The sequence below is a fragment of the Perissodus microlepis genome, chromosome 20 (assembly GCF_051167445.1).
Source record: "Perissodus microlepis isolate ML-2025 ecotype Zambia chromosome 20, ASM5116744v1, whole genome shotgun sequence".
NCBI lineage: Eukaryota > Metazoa > Chordata > Actinopteri > Cichliformes > Cichlidae > Perissodus > Perissodus microlepis.
The window spans coordinates 23,435,659-23,456,801 of record NC_140480.1 but is presented as its reverse complement, the minus strand read 5'-3'; the positions used below and the strand labels follow the sequence as shown (position 1 = coordinate 23,456,801).

Below are 21,143 nucleotides of genomic sequence, written 5' to 3'. Positions count from 1 at the left end.
TATTAAAAGTAATGTGAGCATTTTTAACAGTAAATTTACTCTCTGTACTTACTTACTATATCAGTGCTTTGCTATTATTTATGGGGGGGGGGGGGCTGCTATGCATTAATGTGTAGGTTTTGGTATGCAAGTTCTGCCTGTGAATAAGTGCACTAGAAATATAAAGAGGCATAAAATATAAATCCTCAAAGTAGACACACCTAGAATTTGTATTTACATGCAATACTTAGGAAATGTAATCATTTACATCGAGTCAAAATAAAAGTAAAGCACCACTGATCAGTCCACCCTACAGCTTTGTCCCGCTGACAGTCCTCTATATAATATATACTGATTTCAGGTTTATATATAATAAACCTGAAATAAGTTATTATTAATGCTTAGTTGTGTCACTAAAAGACAGTGATGTGAATCAGTACACTTAAACCAAGTGCTATCATTTACCATTCATGTCCTGCAGATTTTTCAGCATCAGAGAATTAATGATAGCCAGTCGGGAGAAGTCAGTTCACTGACAAGCAATGACATCACTCTAGTAACAGTGGAGCCTTTGTTGGTGCCAGTCTTCCATTACCACCCCCCCCCACCCCCACTGCCTGAGGAAATATGGGTCACTACATGGCATCAGTCTTGTTCTATTAATACTCAGCTGCTGCGATTATACCCAGGATGAAGAAGGATTCATGCAGCAGAGCAGCTGTTTTCACTACTCAGTTGATGCACTATCTATATTCACCACCTGGGGTCCCCATGCTACAACTGTTGACGTCTTTGTGAGCTGACCGAGTAACTGTAACTCTTCCAGTAACTGTGAGAGCTGCAGGCCTTAAGGGGGAGAGGGCGCGCTTCTTTGCACTTACAAAGAGTCTCCTTTATGAGTGTGCGCCGGGGCTGTCATGTGATGAATCCATGTGGAGCCTGAAGGAGCAGAGAGCTGTGATCAGCTGGTCTGAAAGAGCAACGGCAATCATCAACACCGCACACGCCTCGCGTGGATTCAAACACACACGTTAACACACCGGAGGAGAAATAATACCAGCGAGAATCTTAAGCAATTTATGAACCGTGGAGTGTGAGCTCAGCTTCACGATGAATTCAAAAATTCCTGAGTCCTGACACTGGATGCAGGGTGTGAGCGTCCTCCCTATTGTGACTCATAGATCTGTCTGTAGTATCTCCACGCAGCTGTTGGTGTGGTCCCAAAAAATGCAGCTTCGCCTGTGTCAAACAATGAAGTGTTGATTCAATCAATACCAGGCTTTAATTTGCACCTGAAAAAGAGTGAACAAATGACGACTGGCACCCAATTCTGGAGTGTGATTATCATGTGATTGGGACATTTATACCACGGCACTTTCAGATGAGTGTAAAAAGCTCTGTGGAGCTCGTGTCACACTTATCTATGCTGACTTTCGCACCAAGCTTTCTGCTTGGCTGCTCATCTGCCACTCTGCTTTTCTTCCTCTCTTCATCCTAATTGCCATTTTTCACATCCTCCTCTGTCTCTCACTTCCCCCAGTCTCTCATTTTCCTCTTTCCTCCGTCTCTCTGAATGCAGTTGTTTCACTCTGCTCTGTGGTTTTGAGTGGAAGAGCCCCGGGGAAGCAGAGCACAGGATGTATCCCAGAGGACTGTTTGGTGCTCTATTTTCTATGGACCAGCATGCCCTAGAAAGACAGACAGACAGGCCGAAAGACAGGCAACTCCATGCACCCAAGGGCACTGGGCCCCCGATCTATTTAAAAACACAAATCCAGTCATCCACAAAACACTTGGCCTTTCAGACTCTGCACTGACATGCTCAGAACTTTTCTCTAAAGCAAAGAAAACGTACAAAGTTACAGTAAAAGAAGAATATTTTGCTGCTCTTGTGTCTTTAAAGTGGAAAGCCGAAAAGTGGAAAATGTGTGATTCAGTAGTGTAGTCACAGAGGTCATATACATGTGGGAAGAGAGGAATGAAATATAATGTGTATTCACTGCTTATTAGAGAGGAGCACCGGTCAATGAAGCAGCCTTCTGCCTGGCAAGCAGCCAGACAAAGAGGTGTTATCATTAGAAGACCTGCTGTTGTCTGTGTTGATCTGAGGCTCGTGACAAGTGTGAAGCACCAACAGTGGCCTTAAAAGGGGTTAATGGTGCGTAGCTGAACAGACACAAGTTTCAAATATGTGGGTGGGAGGCTGCACAGAAACACAGAGAGAGGGCTGTGGAAAGTTATTTGCTACAGGATCCTGAAAATTAGGGAAAAATAAAAAAATAAATCAAAATGATCATTGAGAAGCAATACTGATGCGCTAAAAGTGTATGTGTTAAGCACAAAATGAGTCCATACTACTATAATCCCACAATATTAATACATTATTAGCTCGTGCAGTTTCATTTTTTCAGCCTACAGGTGTTGGGCGGTATCCAGGGAGTTTAAAGATAAATCTCATGGATGTGATATGAGTAAATGTTACCCTTATTTTCTTGCTTCATTACTTACATATTAGACATGTTTATCTTTTGGCTCGTCTGAAAAGTTTAGACATTCAGTACAATTACAAGAGTAAGAGGTGTTGAAGGAAAAAAGTAGTCAAGCTACATATGTGCTGCATGAGTAAATGTTCCTAGTTATATTTCACTACTGCAGACTGCAGACACCCCCGGTGACCTTTCCTCATCGACTGTATCAAGTGGAGGTTTAGAGTTAGGGCATGCTTATAATATCCTTATAATATGAGAGCTTAACTTCTGCAGATCCATGATTTTTTTTCTGCTTCGGTTCCTTGTTTCCTTCAACAAGCATTCACCGAGTCAGCAGATGTTTGATGAGACAGAAAAACCAACTGAACCAACTAAAAGATGAGGAGAAAGCCTGCTCAGTGACATGGAAATGCAGTGCCAGTTAGTATTCATGTTCCAGGAACTATTTCCTAACTAATAGGCAGATGTGGGGATTTCAGAGCAGAACCATCTACTGAAATAGGCCTCATCCTTTTCATGGCTTCATGTGACAACTCATGCCTCTGTCCCACGGCATGTCAAATGCACAAGGATAGAGGGTCTACTTTTAAAAACGGACAAAAAAAAAAGAAAAATGATAAAACAGTGAGCCAAAAAGAAGAAAAAGAAAAAACAAAAAGCTTGATTAGTTTGTAAAAAGATAAAATTATCATTTTTTTTCCTCCAGTGCTTAGCTTTCACTGCACTCAATGAATGGGGTTGTAGTGCTCGCGCCTCGCACCGGCGGGAACGCGCATTTTCTTTTCTTCCAGCGGCACAGAGGAGAGACTTCTGTCTGTCAGAGGGAGGAGAAAGGACTATGTGGAGGAATATAAACCTCTTATTCTGCGCAAAACTGATTCGGATAACGTCTCTCGCGTCTGTTAAGAAGCCATGAAGTCACCATAGTGGGTCTGTGTGTATTTTTTTTTAATTTTTATTTTAGTCGGCGAACAGGAAAAGTGAAGCTCTGAAGTGCAGGCGCTCCTCCGAGTTTAGCCCACAGTACGCTGGATCCACGGCTGCTGCTGCCAGTTGCTCCGAGAAAAAGAAGATTTTAACAGAAAGAGGCGAGAAGAAGTTTGTGCAAAATGCAAGGAGTTTCAGCTACCGGTGAGTAAAACGAATAACTGCGAGCCTCCCTCTCTGTGTCTTTATTAACCCTCTGCGGTTTTCAAGAGTTGTTTCCAAATGGCTACGGCTGGTATTGCGCACAGGGTTTGAATACCAGAATGCTTTTGCCAGCTGTCAACAGGGCAGCTGCAGGCCCGCATCAGCCCCACAACAAAACTGAGAGCTTGTTTGCTCGTTTGTCGACTTTATCCGCATAACTGAAAAGAGGTATTTCTGTTGTATGGGAGACTGGAGCTGACAGGGCAGGAATAGTAGCGAACCAGTGCCAAACCTTGAGTGAGGGAGCTGTGACCTCACTGCTGCCCCTGTCTGACGCGCCCCCCTCTCATAAATACCCCACACACGTATGTTTAGTAATGAGTGACCGGGAATCAAACACCGCGTTCTAATAATGATCATAAGAAGAGGACTCATTTATTATCCTGCAGTAGTGTGTGTGTGTTTGGCCATAAGAGGTACACACTTTCTTCCAGGAATGTGATTTAAGAGGAGGGGGAAAGTGTTTGCTATCTGAAAGTGTTGCAAGTGTGTCTGTCTGTGCAGCTATGTGGCTGGATGATAGAGGGACATCTTGGCCTAAGGGGAGTGACAGTGTGTGGTTTCCTCTTTGCAGTGTGGGCAGCCATGTTTTGATGCTGAGATCCTTTGAGAATCTTTCCTGCATTTCTATTTCACCACGATCAGAAGGAGGGGGGGGGGGGATTTGTTTTTCTTTTCTTTCTTTCTTTTGTTCATCACACACCGTGTCCAGATCATTGTTCCTGTGTCATGCATTTTGCTTTGCATGGCCTGGAGATGACAGATCTGGGGCATTAGACTTCATATTCCTATCAAACAACCCCAAAAAGTTTACTGCCAAAGTTCGTGCAAATCTCAAGATCTTTCACAGAGGCCTGGAAATGAAGCGCTAGCATGCAGACAAAGAAGAGTATGGGGGAGGGCATATGAGAGAAAGAATGATAGAGATGAAGTGCTGATGGGACGATATGGAGCTGCAGCAGAGGTGAGCTATGCAGACAGAAAAAAAAAGAGCGTGTTTGCTGTGAGACTCAGGGGAGGAATCGATCTGCTGTCCTTCTGGCTGACTTTCTTTTTTCCGGCAGTCCAGCAGTGTATCGTTTCTCTCCCACACACATTCACTCCCAAGGCCTTGCTCCCTATTTATTTATTTCTTTTTTTTGCAGTTCCCTCTTTCTCTCCCACACTGTCCCAGATCAATCTCTGCCCCGCTCTTCCACTTTGTGGCCGCCTTAAACAGCCCCCATCAAAACACACACAGCTCTATTGCTCATCGCAGCTACCATCAGATGAAATACCTCCCCCCTCCCTACTTCCCCCAAATATATTCCTTCCACATGGGAACCCCAACCGGCCTGTGCACTCTCTAATGCTTATTTTTGTGTTTATATGATGGGAGGGTCAAACGGGTTGGAAGCTGCTTGCATCAAATCGTTGGAGAATCTATTAAAATAAACCACATCACAAATAAACTGCGGTTGGATAGATAGTGTGCCTCTCAGTTTGAGGTCTACCTCAGTCCTCAGATTGTTTCCAACTCCATAAACCTTTCTGACAGACTTCAGTCTCCGTCTTACACTCCCTTTGCACCGTGTCTGGTTGAAAAATGGGAGGACGTCTCCCTCACAGATGGAGGACAATAGTGGTTCACGTGGGGCAGCTGGATGCTCCATCTGGCTGTTTAGGTTATTTGTTATTAACAAAAGCTATTAGCTCCTCTGTGTTTAACTGGGCTAATGTAAACATTTCCCCTCCATGTTAGATAAACAAACAGCAGAGGAGTTATGGTGAACGATGGTGTGATTTATATCTGCCCAGCAAGAAAAAGGGGGAATGGCCATAAGTTATTGTGAGATTGAGCCTAAAAACTCAAAATTAAGCTAAAGCAGCATTTTTTTAGTGATCATATATTGAATGTAAACAGCAAGAGGGTTTTTTAGAACTAGCTGTTGATCTCCAAGGAAGGAGTTTCACTTTCCAGGCATGAATTAAATATCAATATTTACATTTTCCACTTGCTGTACATCTCTTCTACTTTTACAAGTGCTGTCTGAGTTGGGTTGTATGTCGCCTTACGTGCTGATGACATCTGTATCTGTAGCCTTCGTGTTTTCCTGCTGTCTGTCTTTGTGTCTCGTTCTTTTCCAGGTGCACACTGAGCCTATTCCTCCAAATTTGGCAAATTTGGCCTCAGTAATGAGACAGTTAGAGTTTGGTGGTCACTGTGACCTCCCATCTGTGCTACTGTTTCGAACATCAAGGGAATTTCATTACATTTGACCACAAATGTTCACTTGAAATAAATCATAAACTGATAGGTGAATATGATTAAAACAAATGTCTAACAGGGAAAATGCATAAATCATAATATGTTGTCCTGATCCCAGGTCCCCCTCTTGGACCCATCTAGCACAAACTAAAGTAGGGTTTCCCCTTTCTTTTGGGGGTCAGTGGTTGGTGGTCATCTGCCTCTTCAAACAGAGAGCGGAGGACAATTTGAAGGTCAGGATCACTGTGACAACATCATTTTCTGCAAAAAGAGAGACATGGCCATTAATCAATGCCATAAGTCAGTTACAGAAGGAGAGACGGATGTAAGCACCTCATACAAGTTGTCATTTGATCCAAGAATTGATTATAGCTACTTTACAATGATGCAAACTTTAAGGTTAATTATACTTAATCTATATTGCTCACGGTATAACAGCTCACAAACACAGCAGGAACAGTAAGGAGCTAAATCCGAACATACTGTCAGTTTCTAACACATGTATCTGCGAAAGATGTGACAGGTCTTACGAATTTGGATGGAGTCAGCAGCTACTATCAGTGTACACGGGGTTGTTTATAATGAAGGCAACAACTTGCTGGTTAATACTAACCAAAGACAAACTCATAGTATTCCTGTAGGAACCAATCTCAAGCACATCCTCTACATCTCTCTACTCCTCCATGTCTCTTATCTGTGTGTATGTGTGTATGTGAGGAAGGCAGCATGACTCAGTTTCAGGGCCATGCAGAAGCTTCGGGCTCTTTCCCGGCCTGCCTGAGTGTCACATTGATTTCTCTAATGGTGGTCATGTGTGGGTCCCGCTGTTGCAAAGACTTCAGCTTAAACGACACTCAAGTTTTGCATTTGTGTGTCAGTAGAAAAGAGCCTTCAGAATCCATTGACCCCCTTTTTTTTTTTAAATCAGGCACTTTTTTTTGGAAAGCCTTTTTTTCCTACACTACATCACATGAAGGATTACCCATTTAAAGTTGCATTTGCACATGGTGTGTTTTTTTCCCAGTCACACATAGAGATACACTTCTGTATTAAACCATCTGTCAACTCAGGATAAGTAACAGCTTTTTGTGCACTGCTAAATGGTGTGAAAGTGTAGCTTTACACCTGATAAGATAGTTTAGCTGGTTTGCTTGTGTGACTTTGGTAAGCGTGACTAAGCAAGAGCCCATGAAACACTTTTACAAAAGTATCATGACTTCACAACACAACCTGATTGAATCTAAACAGAACTGCGTAGGATAAGAAACTGGTTTGCTTTGGTATGGTTCATAGTTACTAGTTACAGTGAACAGACTTTCTACTTCTATTGAAGCTCCTGTTTAACAGGTTCTCCCATCATTTCCGGGCTGGTTGCTTTGAAATGTGTGTTTTGAATCATAGAACTGTTGTTACATGAATAAGCATAGTTACATAGATACATGAGAAATCATTAGTAAATAAAAAAAAAAAATCCACAGTTGTCCCAGTTTTATTTATTGTTATATCTTTGCAGTTTGAATTTGTTGTGTTTACTGGATTGTCAGTTTAGTTACAAACAAACAGAAATACCTACCTAAAAGAAAACAACAAAAAATGGTAAATGGCCTGTATTTGTATAGCGCTTTTACTAGTCCCCCCCTAGGGACCCCAAAGCGCTTTACACACCCAGTCATCCACCCAGTCACACACACATTCACACACTGGTGGAGGCAAGCTACAGTTGTAGCCACAGCTGCCCTGGGGCAGACAAACAAACAAACAAACCCCAAAAACCTGGTTATATAAGACAAAGCTGTAACGAGCAGTGACGTGAAAGACACTCAGGGGTGCAGCTGCTGTGTAACAAATGTTCAAACTGCACCTTGTATAATGTAACTGTGCGTGACAGCTCAGGTGGAAAAAGTGTCTGTTAGATCCCGACCAAATCTGTTAGTGATTTATAAATATGTTATTATAATAATGAAGTTGGCTAATGAAAGATGCTGCTATTATGGTGGTAAGTGCATAGTTTTGCAAATTCCCTTTATATGTGGATCTCAGTGTATGATGTTGTAGGTGTTTAATGAAATTCAGTGTCTATAAATAGTAAATGGACTGGTTCTTATGGCACTTTTCTACTCTAATTGATTAAGTGATTGATTAGTGTTTAATATGATTTCTAAATGTCAATCCCCAATTCAACTCATTATTACTGAGTTTTATTAATCGAACCTGTCACAGATTCTGCTTTTGCAACGTTTTGGTTTGTGATAGATGCCCAGCTATTAAGAAAAGTAAATGAGGTGAAACGTAGCTTACATGAGAATTATTCACGCCTCTTTTGCTTTGTTGACGCTAAAATGCGCTGATGTTCAGAATTGATTTTGTAGTCTGTTTTGAGAAAGCTTGTGTTTTTCATAAAGGATGGGCTTTGAGGCTTCCTTTGATTTGAAATGATATTTGTTTGGGCAGCGAGAGGCAAAGAGGCTAAAAGCAGGTGGAATTTGCAACTCTGCATAATGTTTTCTCCATTTTATGGCAAAAATCTGACACATACTCTGGCTCATTCTGTCATTTTTGAAGGTAAGAATGAATTTCTCAGGAACATTACTGTAAAGGTCTGAAAATGGCTTAAAAATCTTCCCTCTTTAACAGAGAGGTAATAGTTCTATAACTAGTACTAATAGTACTATTACTAATTACTATTACTAATGAGATAATTTTGTTTGTGTTTGCATTATTGTATCCACCTACTTTACACCCGTGAAAGTAGGATAATTAACAGATGTTGCACTTTGGGATCACACTGCTTCCAGAGAGTGTTTAGAGATTAGTGAGAGTGAGCTGCACTTTGATAGTGAGTATAGTCGGAGTATTGAGTCAAAATTCTGTTTGGTATTAGGATGTTTCTGATCAGAGTAGCAGTTCTTCCTGCACAAACTGTTTATACTGGAGGTCTCTTGGCTTAAAGTCTGGCTGACACACACACACACACACAGAAGGCGGAAGTGACCTAGTTTTCCTAAATGGTACCAACTGTTGAGGCCTTCTATAAATGAGTAGAATAACTTGGTGTCACTTGATAAAGAAGTGCCATGTTAGATTAATCTCATGCTGCTAATCTAGATGTGTCAAACTGTATGCAAGCCAGATGCATGTCTGAAGAACTTCTGAGAGTGTGTATGTGTGTGTGTGTGTGTGTGTGTGCGGGATTTATTGAGTTTAACTCTGCGCTCGCTCTCAAAGTGGAAGAAAAAAAATTATCTGAAATCAGCAATTTTGCTTTGAGATATGATCCCAGAACAGTAGGCTGACTCACCCGAAATGTCTCAGTCACAGGAATAGAAGGAATGGAGGTCCATTCCTCCAAAGCCTTTTGTGTCTATCTGTATCTTTGTCTGTTCTCCCGTCTGCTGTCTGTCTGGATTGGACCTACCCTGATGAAGGGGATTTTCCTGGGAAAGTCATATGGAAAGAAAAAAAAAAGGCTTAATAGTAAAAGCATGTTCCATTATATTTCTTTCCCTTTGTGTGTGTGGTGTGTGTGGTATGTGTGTGTGTACATTTTATGAGTGGAGCTCCTTTTTAGCACACTGAAGGCATTGTGTTTTTCCTCCTCTGATCATCAGAAGAGCAACCTCTATGAAACTGTGGCTTCCTGTACACACTGGGGCGAGGCAGGGTATCTAGAGAGGAGAGAGGCGGGGAGAAAAAGGAGCAGGGAGGGAGAGAAAGAGAGCCAGGTGGAGTTCACCTCTAGGTTAGATGGTAAGCATCAGCATTCGGATACAATTGTTCAGTCGAAGGTGTAAAATGGATATAGCCAATATTCTGTTGTCTACCAAAACAGCCCTCTTCAAGCAATGTTTGCTAAAATATACGATTCCTGCCTGAACATATAAATTCAGAACCTGTTTGGAGCAGTTGGTTGCTTCTGGTTCTTTCCAAAGCCCAGCCAGTATGTACTGGTCTGCTATAATTAGCCAACTAGGGATATACTTTCCACTTTATTAGGTACACCTGTGCAATTGCTTGTTTATGGAAATTTTGAGCCACGTGGTTACAACTCAGTATGGATGTAGGTATGACCACGACCTGCTGAAGTTCAGCTGAGAGTCAGGGTGGAGAAGATCTCGGTGACTTTGAATATAACGTGGTTGGTGGTGCCAGACAAGCTGGTCTGAGTACTTCAGGGGCTGCTGATCTGCTGGGGTTTTTTGACGCACAGAGTACAGTCTAAACAAGAGAAAATAAACAGGGAGCAGCAGTTCTCTGGGCAAAGATGCCTTGTTGATGCCACAGGTCAGAGGAAAATGGCGAGACTGATTTGATCTGATAGAAAGGCAAGACAGTAAAGATGCAGAAGAGCATCTATGAGTTTGTGAAATGCATTTCCCACCATTTGTTCTTTTCAATATTATTAAAAAAGATTCAGTCCAAACTCAAACTCATGCAAGAAATCTAAAAACAGTGGAAAAGGTCTAGAGGTGCATGGAAAGATGACCTTGAAGGGAAGGTTTGAGATCATCTAAATTGGATAATTTAAATGTTTAGGTATTTTTTCCCTCCTTAAACAAAATAACAATACAAAATATTAAATACGACCAGCTTTCGGGATTATGTTAAACCTTATTTAAAATGTCCAGTCCAGTTTAGGGATGCACTAGTGATTTTTTTCTCTCTCTCTATTGTATAAAGATTTTCCAGAAACTCACTGAATCCTGTTATTTCCTCCCAGGATTGTATTACTTTATTTGGCCCTTTTTCGTTATGAGCAGGGACTGTTATAAAAACTCTCTGTGGTAGTGCTTTCAAGGACGCTGCTGCTGAGAAGCAAAAATAAGCCAATCAATAACCAAACAAGGACATGTGAGTTTGGTTATTTCTTCTACTACAGGGTTGCTGCTTGTCCTTGAGCCATAACTCTTTGTGTTTGTGCACTGGTTAATGACCATCAGCGTGGGCTCCACGTGTATACGTTTCCCATCTCAAAGCTCCAGATGTTGAAATCTGCACCCCAGTGAAATGACACCAGTGGCTCACTTGAAGGTTGGAAATCAATCTAAAATACAGACGTGCCTTAGAGAATGGTTAGCAAAGCAAATAAGTTGTATATCTTTTGGAAACCCGGCAGTCCTTGATCTTTCAGCTAATTTAATTCCTCAACAATTCCCACCCTCCTTCTAACCCCCTCCCCACACACACACACTCACACACACTCATTCACCTGACGTCGCCATAAACCATGTTGTAAATGTCTTCCTAAGTCTTGCTGATTGCAGCCAACAAAGACAGCCTGTGTTCAATTCTCCATGCTCTCTCCCCTGGGTGCCCTCCCACCCTACACCCCCCTCTGCTCTGCCCTTCTGTTGTTATTAACCATTGTCTCTCTCCCTTTCCTCTTCCTTCCTTTAAGCCTGTGTATTTTTGGTCCCTTAGAACGAGCTCAAGATTCTGCAACTAAGAGCAGACGCTTATTTGACTTGTTTAAATTTTTTTTTATTCTAACGCCTTCTTTTTAACACTGCAGACACCTCAAGGCCTGTCAGTCAGCAGAAAAAAAGTCAACTTTTTCTGCCTCTGTTCTCTTCAACTGTCTTCCGCACTACCAGTCTTAGACTGTCACAGAGTAGCTCCTTTTTGGATGCCACGGCTGTTTGAACAGGGCTCTTATTTAGTCCAGTATAAGGCGATACCAAGTGTGAAAGTACTGTACTGTCTGGAGCCTTTCTGTATTGGATGTATGCATTTTAAGGGTCGTGACCCCAGCTGCTATGACAGTGTTTCTGTCTGTTAGGAGAAGAGATGCTGCTTTCACTCAAACAGCTTTGTGTGATGATTTGTTATGACTGCAGACGTGTCTGCCCCAGCGAAACCCGGCTGCCTTCAAAGCCCTCCTGTCACTCGAAATATCATCAAAGAAATGAAACTAAGCAGGAGAAGCTGCTTTTTCTTCGTAACTTCTTTTTTAAGATCGAATTTTAAAATGTCGCAAATTTGACGTTGTATTGTTGCAATGCTGAGTGCACAACTGCTTTGGTACCACTAGGTGGCACTGTTAGGTTACTCCTGGCGACCTCCAGAGCTGATTAAGCAGAGAGCATTTCCTAACCATACTCTACAGCCTAGATTTAAACAAATAAACAACGACAATTTTTTTTTCATAATGCCTGAATTTTTGCTTGTTATGTGATAATTTTATTTCTTAAATATATTTTTAAGAGAAAAACATAATTATTCTGTGAGGGGAAAAAAGAGCAAAAAGCAGGTCCTATCTTTCTGGATTCATTCAGCATCATGGCTATAACCCTAAATACCTCAGCAGAGTTATGAAGACTTCCCTTCAGTGACAAGACAAACAGGAAGACCTACAGCAGATCATGTGGCTGTGACAGAGCACATATGTAATCATCACTGAGTCAGTCAGTCTTATAAGAAAAGACTGAATACCGAGACAGGCTAAGTACTGTTGTAAGATCTTCAAGGTAGTTAAAACAACCTGCCTGCCAAGTCGCTATGGAAAATGATCATAAGCCAGAAGGGCTGGAATCTACTGGGCCACACCATATTGTATTTGTTCTAATTTCTAATACTTACAGTCTTAGGGAACATATGCTAAAAATAAATATATGTCTAATATTTGGAGATTCAGGTCATGAACATAAAAGCAGTGGCAGTGCTGTCTACGCTGTCTGCGGGTTCTACACAGATCTGAAGCTCTAGTGACGGAGCTGCTCTCGTTCTGGGTGACCTCGAGGTGCTTCGCACTGAAGGTCACCCTGGCAACAGCCGGCTGATTCTCGGCTGTCTCCTCTCCTTTCTTCTATCGTAGTCTGCCCTGCCCGTCGGCCATTTATCTCGCTGTAGTGCTTTGCTTCTGTAATGACTTTGTGAAACAAGATATCACTGTGATATTGGAGCAATATCCGTGCTCCGCCTTGCCGCTTTAATGGCTGCAGTTCGAAATGACTTGCATTTTTCGACAGTAGTTCTGAATTTTCACATCCTTGCGGTAGGATGCATCACCTAGGCCCTGCCTTTGTTTTGAAAACATCACCCGGGGATTTGAACTGATGAGTTTACGAGCACTTAACTGTACTGCCCTCTCCCAGCATGCCTCACCCAGCCTCAGCTCTCATCACAGGACAGTCATAACACCCTGCACCTAATGAGGAGATGAGAGCCACATCCACACAGATGGATCCTGTTCCTGTGGCCTGCTGTGGATAATCTTTGTCAAACAGTTATTTCAGGTTTTCCCATTTCTTTTTGTTTTGTTTTGTTTTGAGGACTTTTTTGGGGGGTGGGGGTTGCAGCCCTAATTCACTAACAAGCTCTTCATTAGATTTACATCGATCCTGAAAGGTCAAAATGCAATAAAACAACAAGCCGCCTCAGGCTGCTCAGCATCTGTGTTTTTGCGTATGCATGTCTGCATGTGTGCGCACATCTGCGAGCAAGTGTGCCTGTCAACTGATTCCCTGAAAAGCGTGTTCTCTGTAGGCTGCTTTAAGTGCCCGAAGCAAAATTGTTGTAATTAATTTCTTCCAAAAGGACCCTTGAAATATGAGTTGTGTGTACTCTGGATTGTTAAACTGTCGTCTACCACTGTGCTGCTGTTCAACAGTGAATGATGAGTCTCATTAAGCTAGGAGCGCCACACACATGCTGGTCTTCTGCAGCTTGACCCCGCTGATATGTCTTCTTGCGTTCAGCCGGTGAAAAAAAAGCGAAACAGCTAGACGCGCATCATCTTCGGCTAATCTGTTTGCCAGCTGGGAGACTGTGCCAGCAATACACTTATTGGGAAAGCTCTCATAACCACAACAAGCTTCAACCCTATTACAATAAGTAGCTTGTGGGCTCGGTTCTCTGAATGACACTCAGAGAAGGATTGCATCATTCTTGTCTCTAATCCAGTAGAAGAAATGTGACTGAATGAGTGCTGCTCTCAGTTTCAGTGTTTGAGATAGCTGAGGTATAAATATGTTGACTCATTCACAACCAGAATTTGCAGATGCTTTGCATTCTGCAGGTCACTCGCTCCTGTTGGCGATCGTAGTATTAAAGTTAGCAATCTCCAGATATTTGGTTCTCACGTAAATAACTGCTTCATATTTTGGGTCACAAACATGCAAAGAGGCAGTTGAACTGTATGATTCTAAATGACAGACTTGTTGAGCAGATTTGACATATTATCTTCCAGGTGAGACTGTAACGATAAACACATCAAGAGTTAAATGGTGTTGGTTCAGTGAAGCATGGATCATTTTTCACATCGCCCTTTTGGCTGTGCTTTACTTGCACGTGCACGATCCATCATGTCATACAGCTACTGGTGACAAATGCCCTTGTCTTAATGCATGCTAGAGACATTCTCATTTGACATAAACACACACACACAATCTTAAACATGATGCAGATCTTGAAAATTGAGCTCATATTTTTGCAGTTTTATGCCTGGCAACAAGGTTGTTTGTGACGTTGCTCTGCATGTTTGTTGTGCTGGTGAAGCTAGTTGCACCACATCATCATCCTCCCTCTAGTTGTCTGACCTCACATACCTCATGTTTTCATTTCATTTTGTGCCAACTTTTTTCCTTATTTGAACTATTTATTTTGACTCTTTCTGTTTCTCTTTCTATCTCTGCTGCACTGTAATCTCTACTGAGCCGTGCATAATCACAGGCCATCTGGGCGCTGTAGGGAGAGATGAGCCTGCAGCTCGTCAGATGACCAAACCCATCGTGGGTGGATAGAAACGTGCGTGTGCACTGCATCCTAATATACACACATGCACACAATCACACCTTTTAATAGTTACAAACCATCACAGGGCTGTACGCTTTCATCACACCTTTTAAGACCATAATCAAGGACATGCACCCTGAACAAAGCACTGCATTGTTGCACAATGGAAGTAACTGCCGTGGTATTTGGAAACAAATCACACGTCTTTCAGCACTGTTTATTGATCTTACATGGCCAGAATGTTATGAATGTTTGTTGAAGTTGATTACCGGTAAGCTTTAAAGCATCTCTCCTTTCTTGTTTCTAAAATGTAGGGTTTTTTTTAAAAGACATTTTTCAGATGTTTATTTTTAGATGCATTGACAATTGTTGGGAGGCTTTGTTTGCACTTACAGCAACATAATGATGTCTTCAACCCGAGTAAAGCTAGCTTCACTTAACCTGCTTGTCTCTTTATGGCCTGCATCACATCACACACAGCAAAACAGAAACCAGAGGAGAAAAACCAGAGAAAAATTGATACAGCATTTGTGAAAGTCTTTGGCTATACAGAGTGATGGATTTGGGGTATGCAACCAATGTGCTTGCTTGTAGTCCTTTATAAAACACTGTGGATAGGTGGGATGTTGATCACCAGTTAAAAAGTTAGCTTGAACTAGAAAGGGAGCTGCAATGGAGTTCACCATGACGAAGGACAAAAAAGAAAAAACAACAACTAAAAAGAAGTCATGCATGAACAGCATAGGCGGTGACTTCATTTGACATTTTTAATTTCTTTGAGCACTTGTTTACACGTGACTATAAAGACTTCTTTGTCTGTCATGACTTCTGTCTTCAGGGGGGAAGCTAAAGTACCAACAACAGCACAGATACAAAACAGGAGTAATCCACAGACTTGTTGTTCCACTTGTTTTTGATCTCATGTGACAGTACACAGCTACTTCATGTAGAAGATCGTCAGCAATGCTCTGCACAGGCCCAACACACAACCCTGTGTTATGTACATAAATTATGTAAATATAGGCACTAATAAAATGACAAAATCCCGTTAATCCAATGTTGCCATGATACAGATTTTAAAATGTCATCAAACAGTTGGTGAATCTCTATCTTCTTGCAGTATTATCTGTATTAAAACCCGATGGATTTGTCGATAATACCAGCTGATATTATCACACAGCAGTTACCTCTGCATATTTGATTAGGCAGTTTTTTATGCAAGATGCCCTTCCTGACGCAGCTCTCGAGGTCAGGCAAATGTATAAACCACTACACAATGAAGTCCCATCAGAAATAACATTTATAATGACCAATGAATGAAAATGAAAAAGGTAAAGCAAATAAAGGAGAAACACCCTTCAACCATGCTGAGTGTTGATGTTGCGTAGTTTGTCCACCAGAGGAGACTCAGCAATTTGGTGAGAACAGTTGGATAATTGTAAATAAGTAAATAAATAATAAAACAGAATGAATATTAGGGAAATTGGCTCATGTTTCCTGAGTACGAAGGCAAAGATATATCGACTGATATACTGGAGTCACCAAATATCACCCAATATCGACATTAGTCTTAACAATCCTATATCCGTCTGCCTTAATTTTTATTAATATATTTTGTATTATTACATAACCTGTTACAACATAACATTTTAAGTGCAACAATATTGTTTAATAAAAGCTGGTGCTAAATCATAGATTTATTTCTCTACTTTTTTGTTTTAGACTTCATTTCCAGTTTAGCATAAACATTCCCTACAGGTTTTTTTTTTCTATTTTCATTCATTTTGGGAATGTAGTATCTTAACTATTCACCTTTTTTTTTTTTTTCTTCCTTCTTTGCTGTGCACCCACAACTGCTGACATGCCCTAAGGCCAGGCACCCTCAGACATCATGGGACCAGCGTAGAAATATACTTTCTAGAGCTCCCCACCTCCATCTGCTGCAGTTTTAATAGAATGTAACAGCTGTTCTAGTGCATCGTCTTTCTGTCTGTGGTGGTGGGGGGTTAACATAGATACATGGATTATGCTGGGCTCCAGCCTCTTTGTAATTCAGATAAGACCTCTCCACTCCTGGAGATAAGTTTAAATATTAATAATGAATTAAAAGATTCTCCTCTGGGTGAAATATTAATGAGCTCTTCTTTAAAGAGAGCCTTTGACTCCTAAGAGAGGAGGGATGACATTGTGCTTGTTAGAGTAATTTAAAACATCTCTTTGATTTTTTTGTTGCTGTTTGAGGATGTTTAAGGACTTAAAGCCAAGGTGAATTTCAGGGTCAGTATTTGAGCTAACAGATATTTGGAAATGCCCATTCAAGTAGCTTTTGAACAAGGCTAAGTGACGTATACCAACAAAATCTGACACATGAGCTCAACTATCTGTACTCATAACTATAATCTGAAAGCTCTAATTGATCCTTCTATTGAATCTTTGTGAGTGCAGTTCCCCTTTGAGAAAGCTGATCCGGAGGCTTACCGCATCAAGGTGAATGTGTATCAGTAACAGCGGAAGACTAACGCTGTGTCCTTCCTCAACCTCTATCTTCTGCTGAGATTTCTCTAGTTGTTGTGTCTTCCTGGCACTGCAGGACCTTCAGGGACGTGAGAATGTGAAAGATTTCAATTTTCTCAGCTCAAACTCTCACACCCGTGTGTGTTTTTTAATAGTTTGCTAGTGGTGAGGAGTAGATTTATTCATATACATATGTGCTTGTGTTGTTTTTCTATGTGAGGACTGTTTGGAAAAATCCTGGAGTCGGGTCAACATGCTGTGGAATGTGAATTGCCTCCATGACAACACTACAGTGTCCTCCCTCCTGCTACCATCTGCAGGGTGCAATCAAGTGTGCCATGATGGCAACAGCTCACTGATTGATCTGAACTATTTAAAATATGCTGATTTATATATGTAGATTTGTGTACCGAGTCCTCTCTGACTCTAACTGGGCCAAGTCCTCAGTGTGCACGTTGTCGTCAGAAAGAAAGAATGGGGAAAATCAGAAATCAGTGTGTGTTTGTGCAGACTAAATTCAGCGCAGTCCTTTGAAAGTACGTTGACAGAACTTTGGCAGGCCGTCAAACAGCTTTGATACTTTGTTTTGCTTATTGTTGACTGCATTCTTGTGGATGTCTTGTAGAAATCAGCAGGTGGTGAACTGCAGGAGTGTACACAACATACTCAAATTTCTGTATGTCCACAGACGATAGCATTGGTAGCTAGTTTGGCAGCGTTAAACTGTTATTTTACAGTTTACCTACAATTTTTCAGTCCAGTATGTTTCAGTGTTCCTTAATTGGAGATCTTTTCTTGTGTATCTTTTTAAATCATGGCAAGCTATCTTCCTTGTGACAATTCCTCTATTCCTTGAGGTGCATGGATATAGGAATACCGCCTTGTCCGACATTAAACAACTGCAAAATAAATGCCTACCAGATTTGTCACTGGAAATTATTTTGCACATCTAGAACAATTATGTAAAATAACTGAAAAAAACCCAATCACATCAATACTAAATTAATGAGGAAAAAATACTCGGCATTTACTGTATACAACTTAATTCACATTTACATTTTCTTACAGCCCAGAAGAAAAACATACATGTGATTTGTAGGGCTCGTCTCCCTCGCTGGCCTTCATGTTTTTCCTATTAAATCACAAAAAACATCCTTATGTTCCTTTGAATATACTCAGTTGAGTGATATTTTCCAGTAAGACACTGATGGAGTGGAGTGTGTGTTAGGCTATTGGTCATCCTGTTGGACAGATGTGTGTGGCAGATGCTATGTTTAGGTCAGTAGAGCGAAGAAGATTTAGACTAGCGCTAGTTGTCAATATTCCAGTGGTTTTTAATGTGTGACAGAGACTAAATAATCACACAAAGGTTCCTCTCTGTGGACAGATGGAAAAAGATTGTTGTTGTAATTAGTGAGTGTAATAAAGGGTGACAGAAGGGAAGAAGAGCTGTGCCAGCTTGCTGTATCACTATCCTATGCAAGGGAATTCATCTCTATCTAAATGAGGTTATTCCAGCCTATAAAATGAAAATCAGTCGTCTCTTTGCTCCTTTTTTAAAAGCAGGTTCTGGTCTGAGCTGTGAATTCAGCCTTCGATTAATGAGAAAATCGCAGCAAGATGGCGAGAGGTTCAACATTCCTCCCTAACACACAGCTCACATTCCTGTCTTTGGTGTAAAGAGGGGGCATGAGCACCATGCCTCATTAGATAACCCACAAAGGCAAGGCTCTATTCTAATTTGAAATGGGTTTTCCCCCTTTTCGGATTGCCCTGCAGGGTGGCTGCAGCACTGATTCCCCGTCTGCTCTTTCCCTCCTGTGAAAAGATTTCACCTCGTCAGGTCTGCTGGGTTGAGCAGCGGATGTTAATGCCACGGAGAGCATTACCTCTTCCAGCGTCCAGCGTGATGCATAATTCACTATGCTGAGAATTTCACCCAGTTCAGCTAGAGGTGGCCTAGAATAAGCTGCTAGAGGTGAGGCGGTTTGCAAAGGAGTATGCATTTACTGCCCGTTCACCATGAATACAAGAGGATCAATCGGGACCTATTTTAACCCACTCTGAGCCACTCTCAACTCCCCTCCAGTTTGTAAAACCCTTCGTTTTCTGAATTTAAATCAAACTCAGACACCCATCCCCCTTTTCACATTCACCATCTCTTCCGCTCTTCTCGTCACACTCGGCTCTAAAGCCCTGTTATCGTTTTAAATCGAGGGTTTTCCAACAGTGTTTCCATGGTTATCGGTGGCATTTGTCTGTGGGTTCACAGCCGGTGTCGGGCAATGTCACCCCGTCTTTCAGGCTGATGTCAACTATTGAGTGTGTAGAGGGGGAACACGGAGAGACACGGAGGAAGGGGGTGGTTGTAATTATATGTGCATATGAAGAGGGTTCGAGCAGCTTGGGCGCGTCATCCTGGCAGCTTTTGTGATCCACATGTCCGTGGGGGGAAGTCACGCAGGGACACGGATGTACTCCCCAGAGACTTGTGGTAAAGCAGCTCCCCGAGAGATACAAATGATCAGAAATACAGATGATGTTTGTTTTGGGGTTTGTTTTTTTTGCAATAGTGCTGAAGGTGTCAGTTCATAACAGTATTTATATAATGGATAATTTGAGGTTGTCAGATGTGAGTGAAAATCCAAAATATTTACATGGGAAAAAACATTGTCGAACAGTCTGAGCAACAGTTTGAGTAATTTAAACAAGAATAGAAATGCACAAATCTAAATATTTTCTACCTTTCTGTGTTTAATATCATTAAAATTTCAATAACTCTGCATTTGGGCTCTTTGCAGGATAAATCAAGCAATTAAACGAACATTTTTATGAGTGTTTTGTGATCATTTTCTAATGTCATTAGCAAAAAAAATGTGTTCGTTGCCACACCCCTTCGTGTTTCCAGCAAATATCTGAAGAATATCCTCCCTTCACCTTCCCTTCACTTGAGCTCACTTATATCTTCACACACTCATTGAACTACTACAGGCACACCCACTAATACTTACACACACTTCCCCCATCTTTCATTCGACTGCTTCTTTTCCTCTCTCCCTCCTCCACTCTACCCACTCTCACTTAACTCTCCCCTCCCTCTCCATCTCCCCGTTTTTCCCCCCCTTCCTCCAGCCCTCCTCCTCCTAACCAACCCGGGCCGTCATTAGTTTCCATGGTGACAGTTAGGGAGGTATTATTGCGGGTTGAGAACTGCTCCTGGCTTCTTTTCAGATCGGTGGCGGCGGAGGCATTGTTTAGCCCACTGCTGTGAATGGTGTGGGGATCAGGACGGGGAGAGCGTAGGACAGGAGGAACGCATCTCTTTCCTTTTTTTTTTTTTTTTTGGGTGGGTGGGAGGGGGGTCCACTGACACTCTCTGCGTTTGTAGTCTGTGGAGGGAGGAGGAGGAGAAATAGGAGGAGGAGCAGGGAGGGAAGTGGAGGAGGAGAGAGAGGGATGAGTAAGAGAGGCAGCGTGGTGGTTGGAGAGAGTCGATGAGGGAGCAGGAGTAGTAGCAGCAGCACGTTCACACCGTCTCCCTGAGAGCGCCGTGAAAACATCCAGACTTCCCTCTGCTGCAGATCGGACTCTGCTTTTTACTGTTCATATGTTTGTCACACAGCAGGAGACGACAGGAGCGACAGAGATTTCAGACAGAGAGCGAAAACTGAGCAAACATCGGAGGTAGATGGCAAACTGAGTTTAGCCGGTGAGTTACTGATGTCGCTTCATCATGTGTATATCTTTGTGGAAGCAAACATTAATTCATGAGCTCACTTGTTCAGCATTTAGTTTACATTTTTGTTTTAGTTTGTATGTGTAGCAGGTGCTGCCTCTTCTGCTGCTGCTGCTGCTGCTTCACAAAATTAATGTGTTTTCCTCCCAACCAAAACTCAGTCTGGGTTATGTTTGGGTGCGTGGGCTTCTAGCTGTCTGATGAATGTGGGCTAATTCTCGCTGCCGTCTGAAATATACATGCAAGACTGCATGTT

General features: G+C 41.9%; 1 protein-coding gene across 2 annotated transcripts in view; it reads left to right on the top strand.

Annotated features, from left to right (window-relative positions):
• The first annotated feature begins 3,265 nt into the window (after window positions 1-3,265).
• Window positions 3,266-21,143, top strand: part of fgd (faciogenital dysplasia) — a 51,826-nt gene continuing 33,948 nt past the window's right edge. For both annotated transcript variants that reach the window (XM_084916662.1, XM_084916661.1), the window contains exon 1: window positions 3,266-3,599. In XM_084916662.1, the coding sequence (XP_084772788.1) occupies window positions 3,578-3,599 (22 nt within the window). In that variant the 5' untranslated portion in view covers window positions 3,266-3,577. The remainder of the gene's footprint in view (window positions 3,600-21,143) is intronic.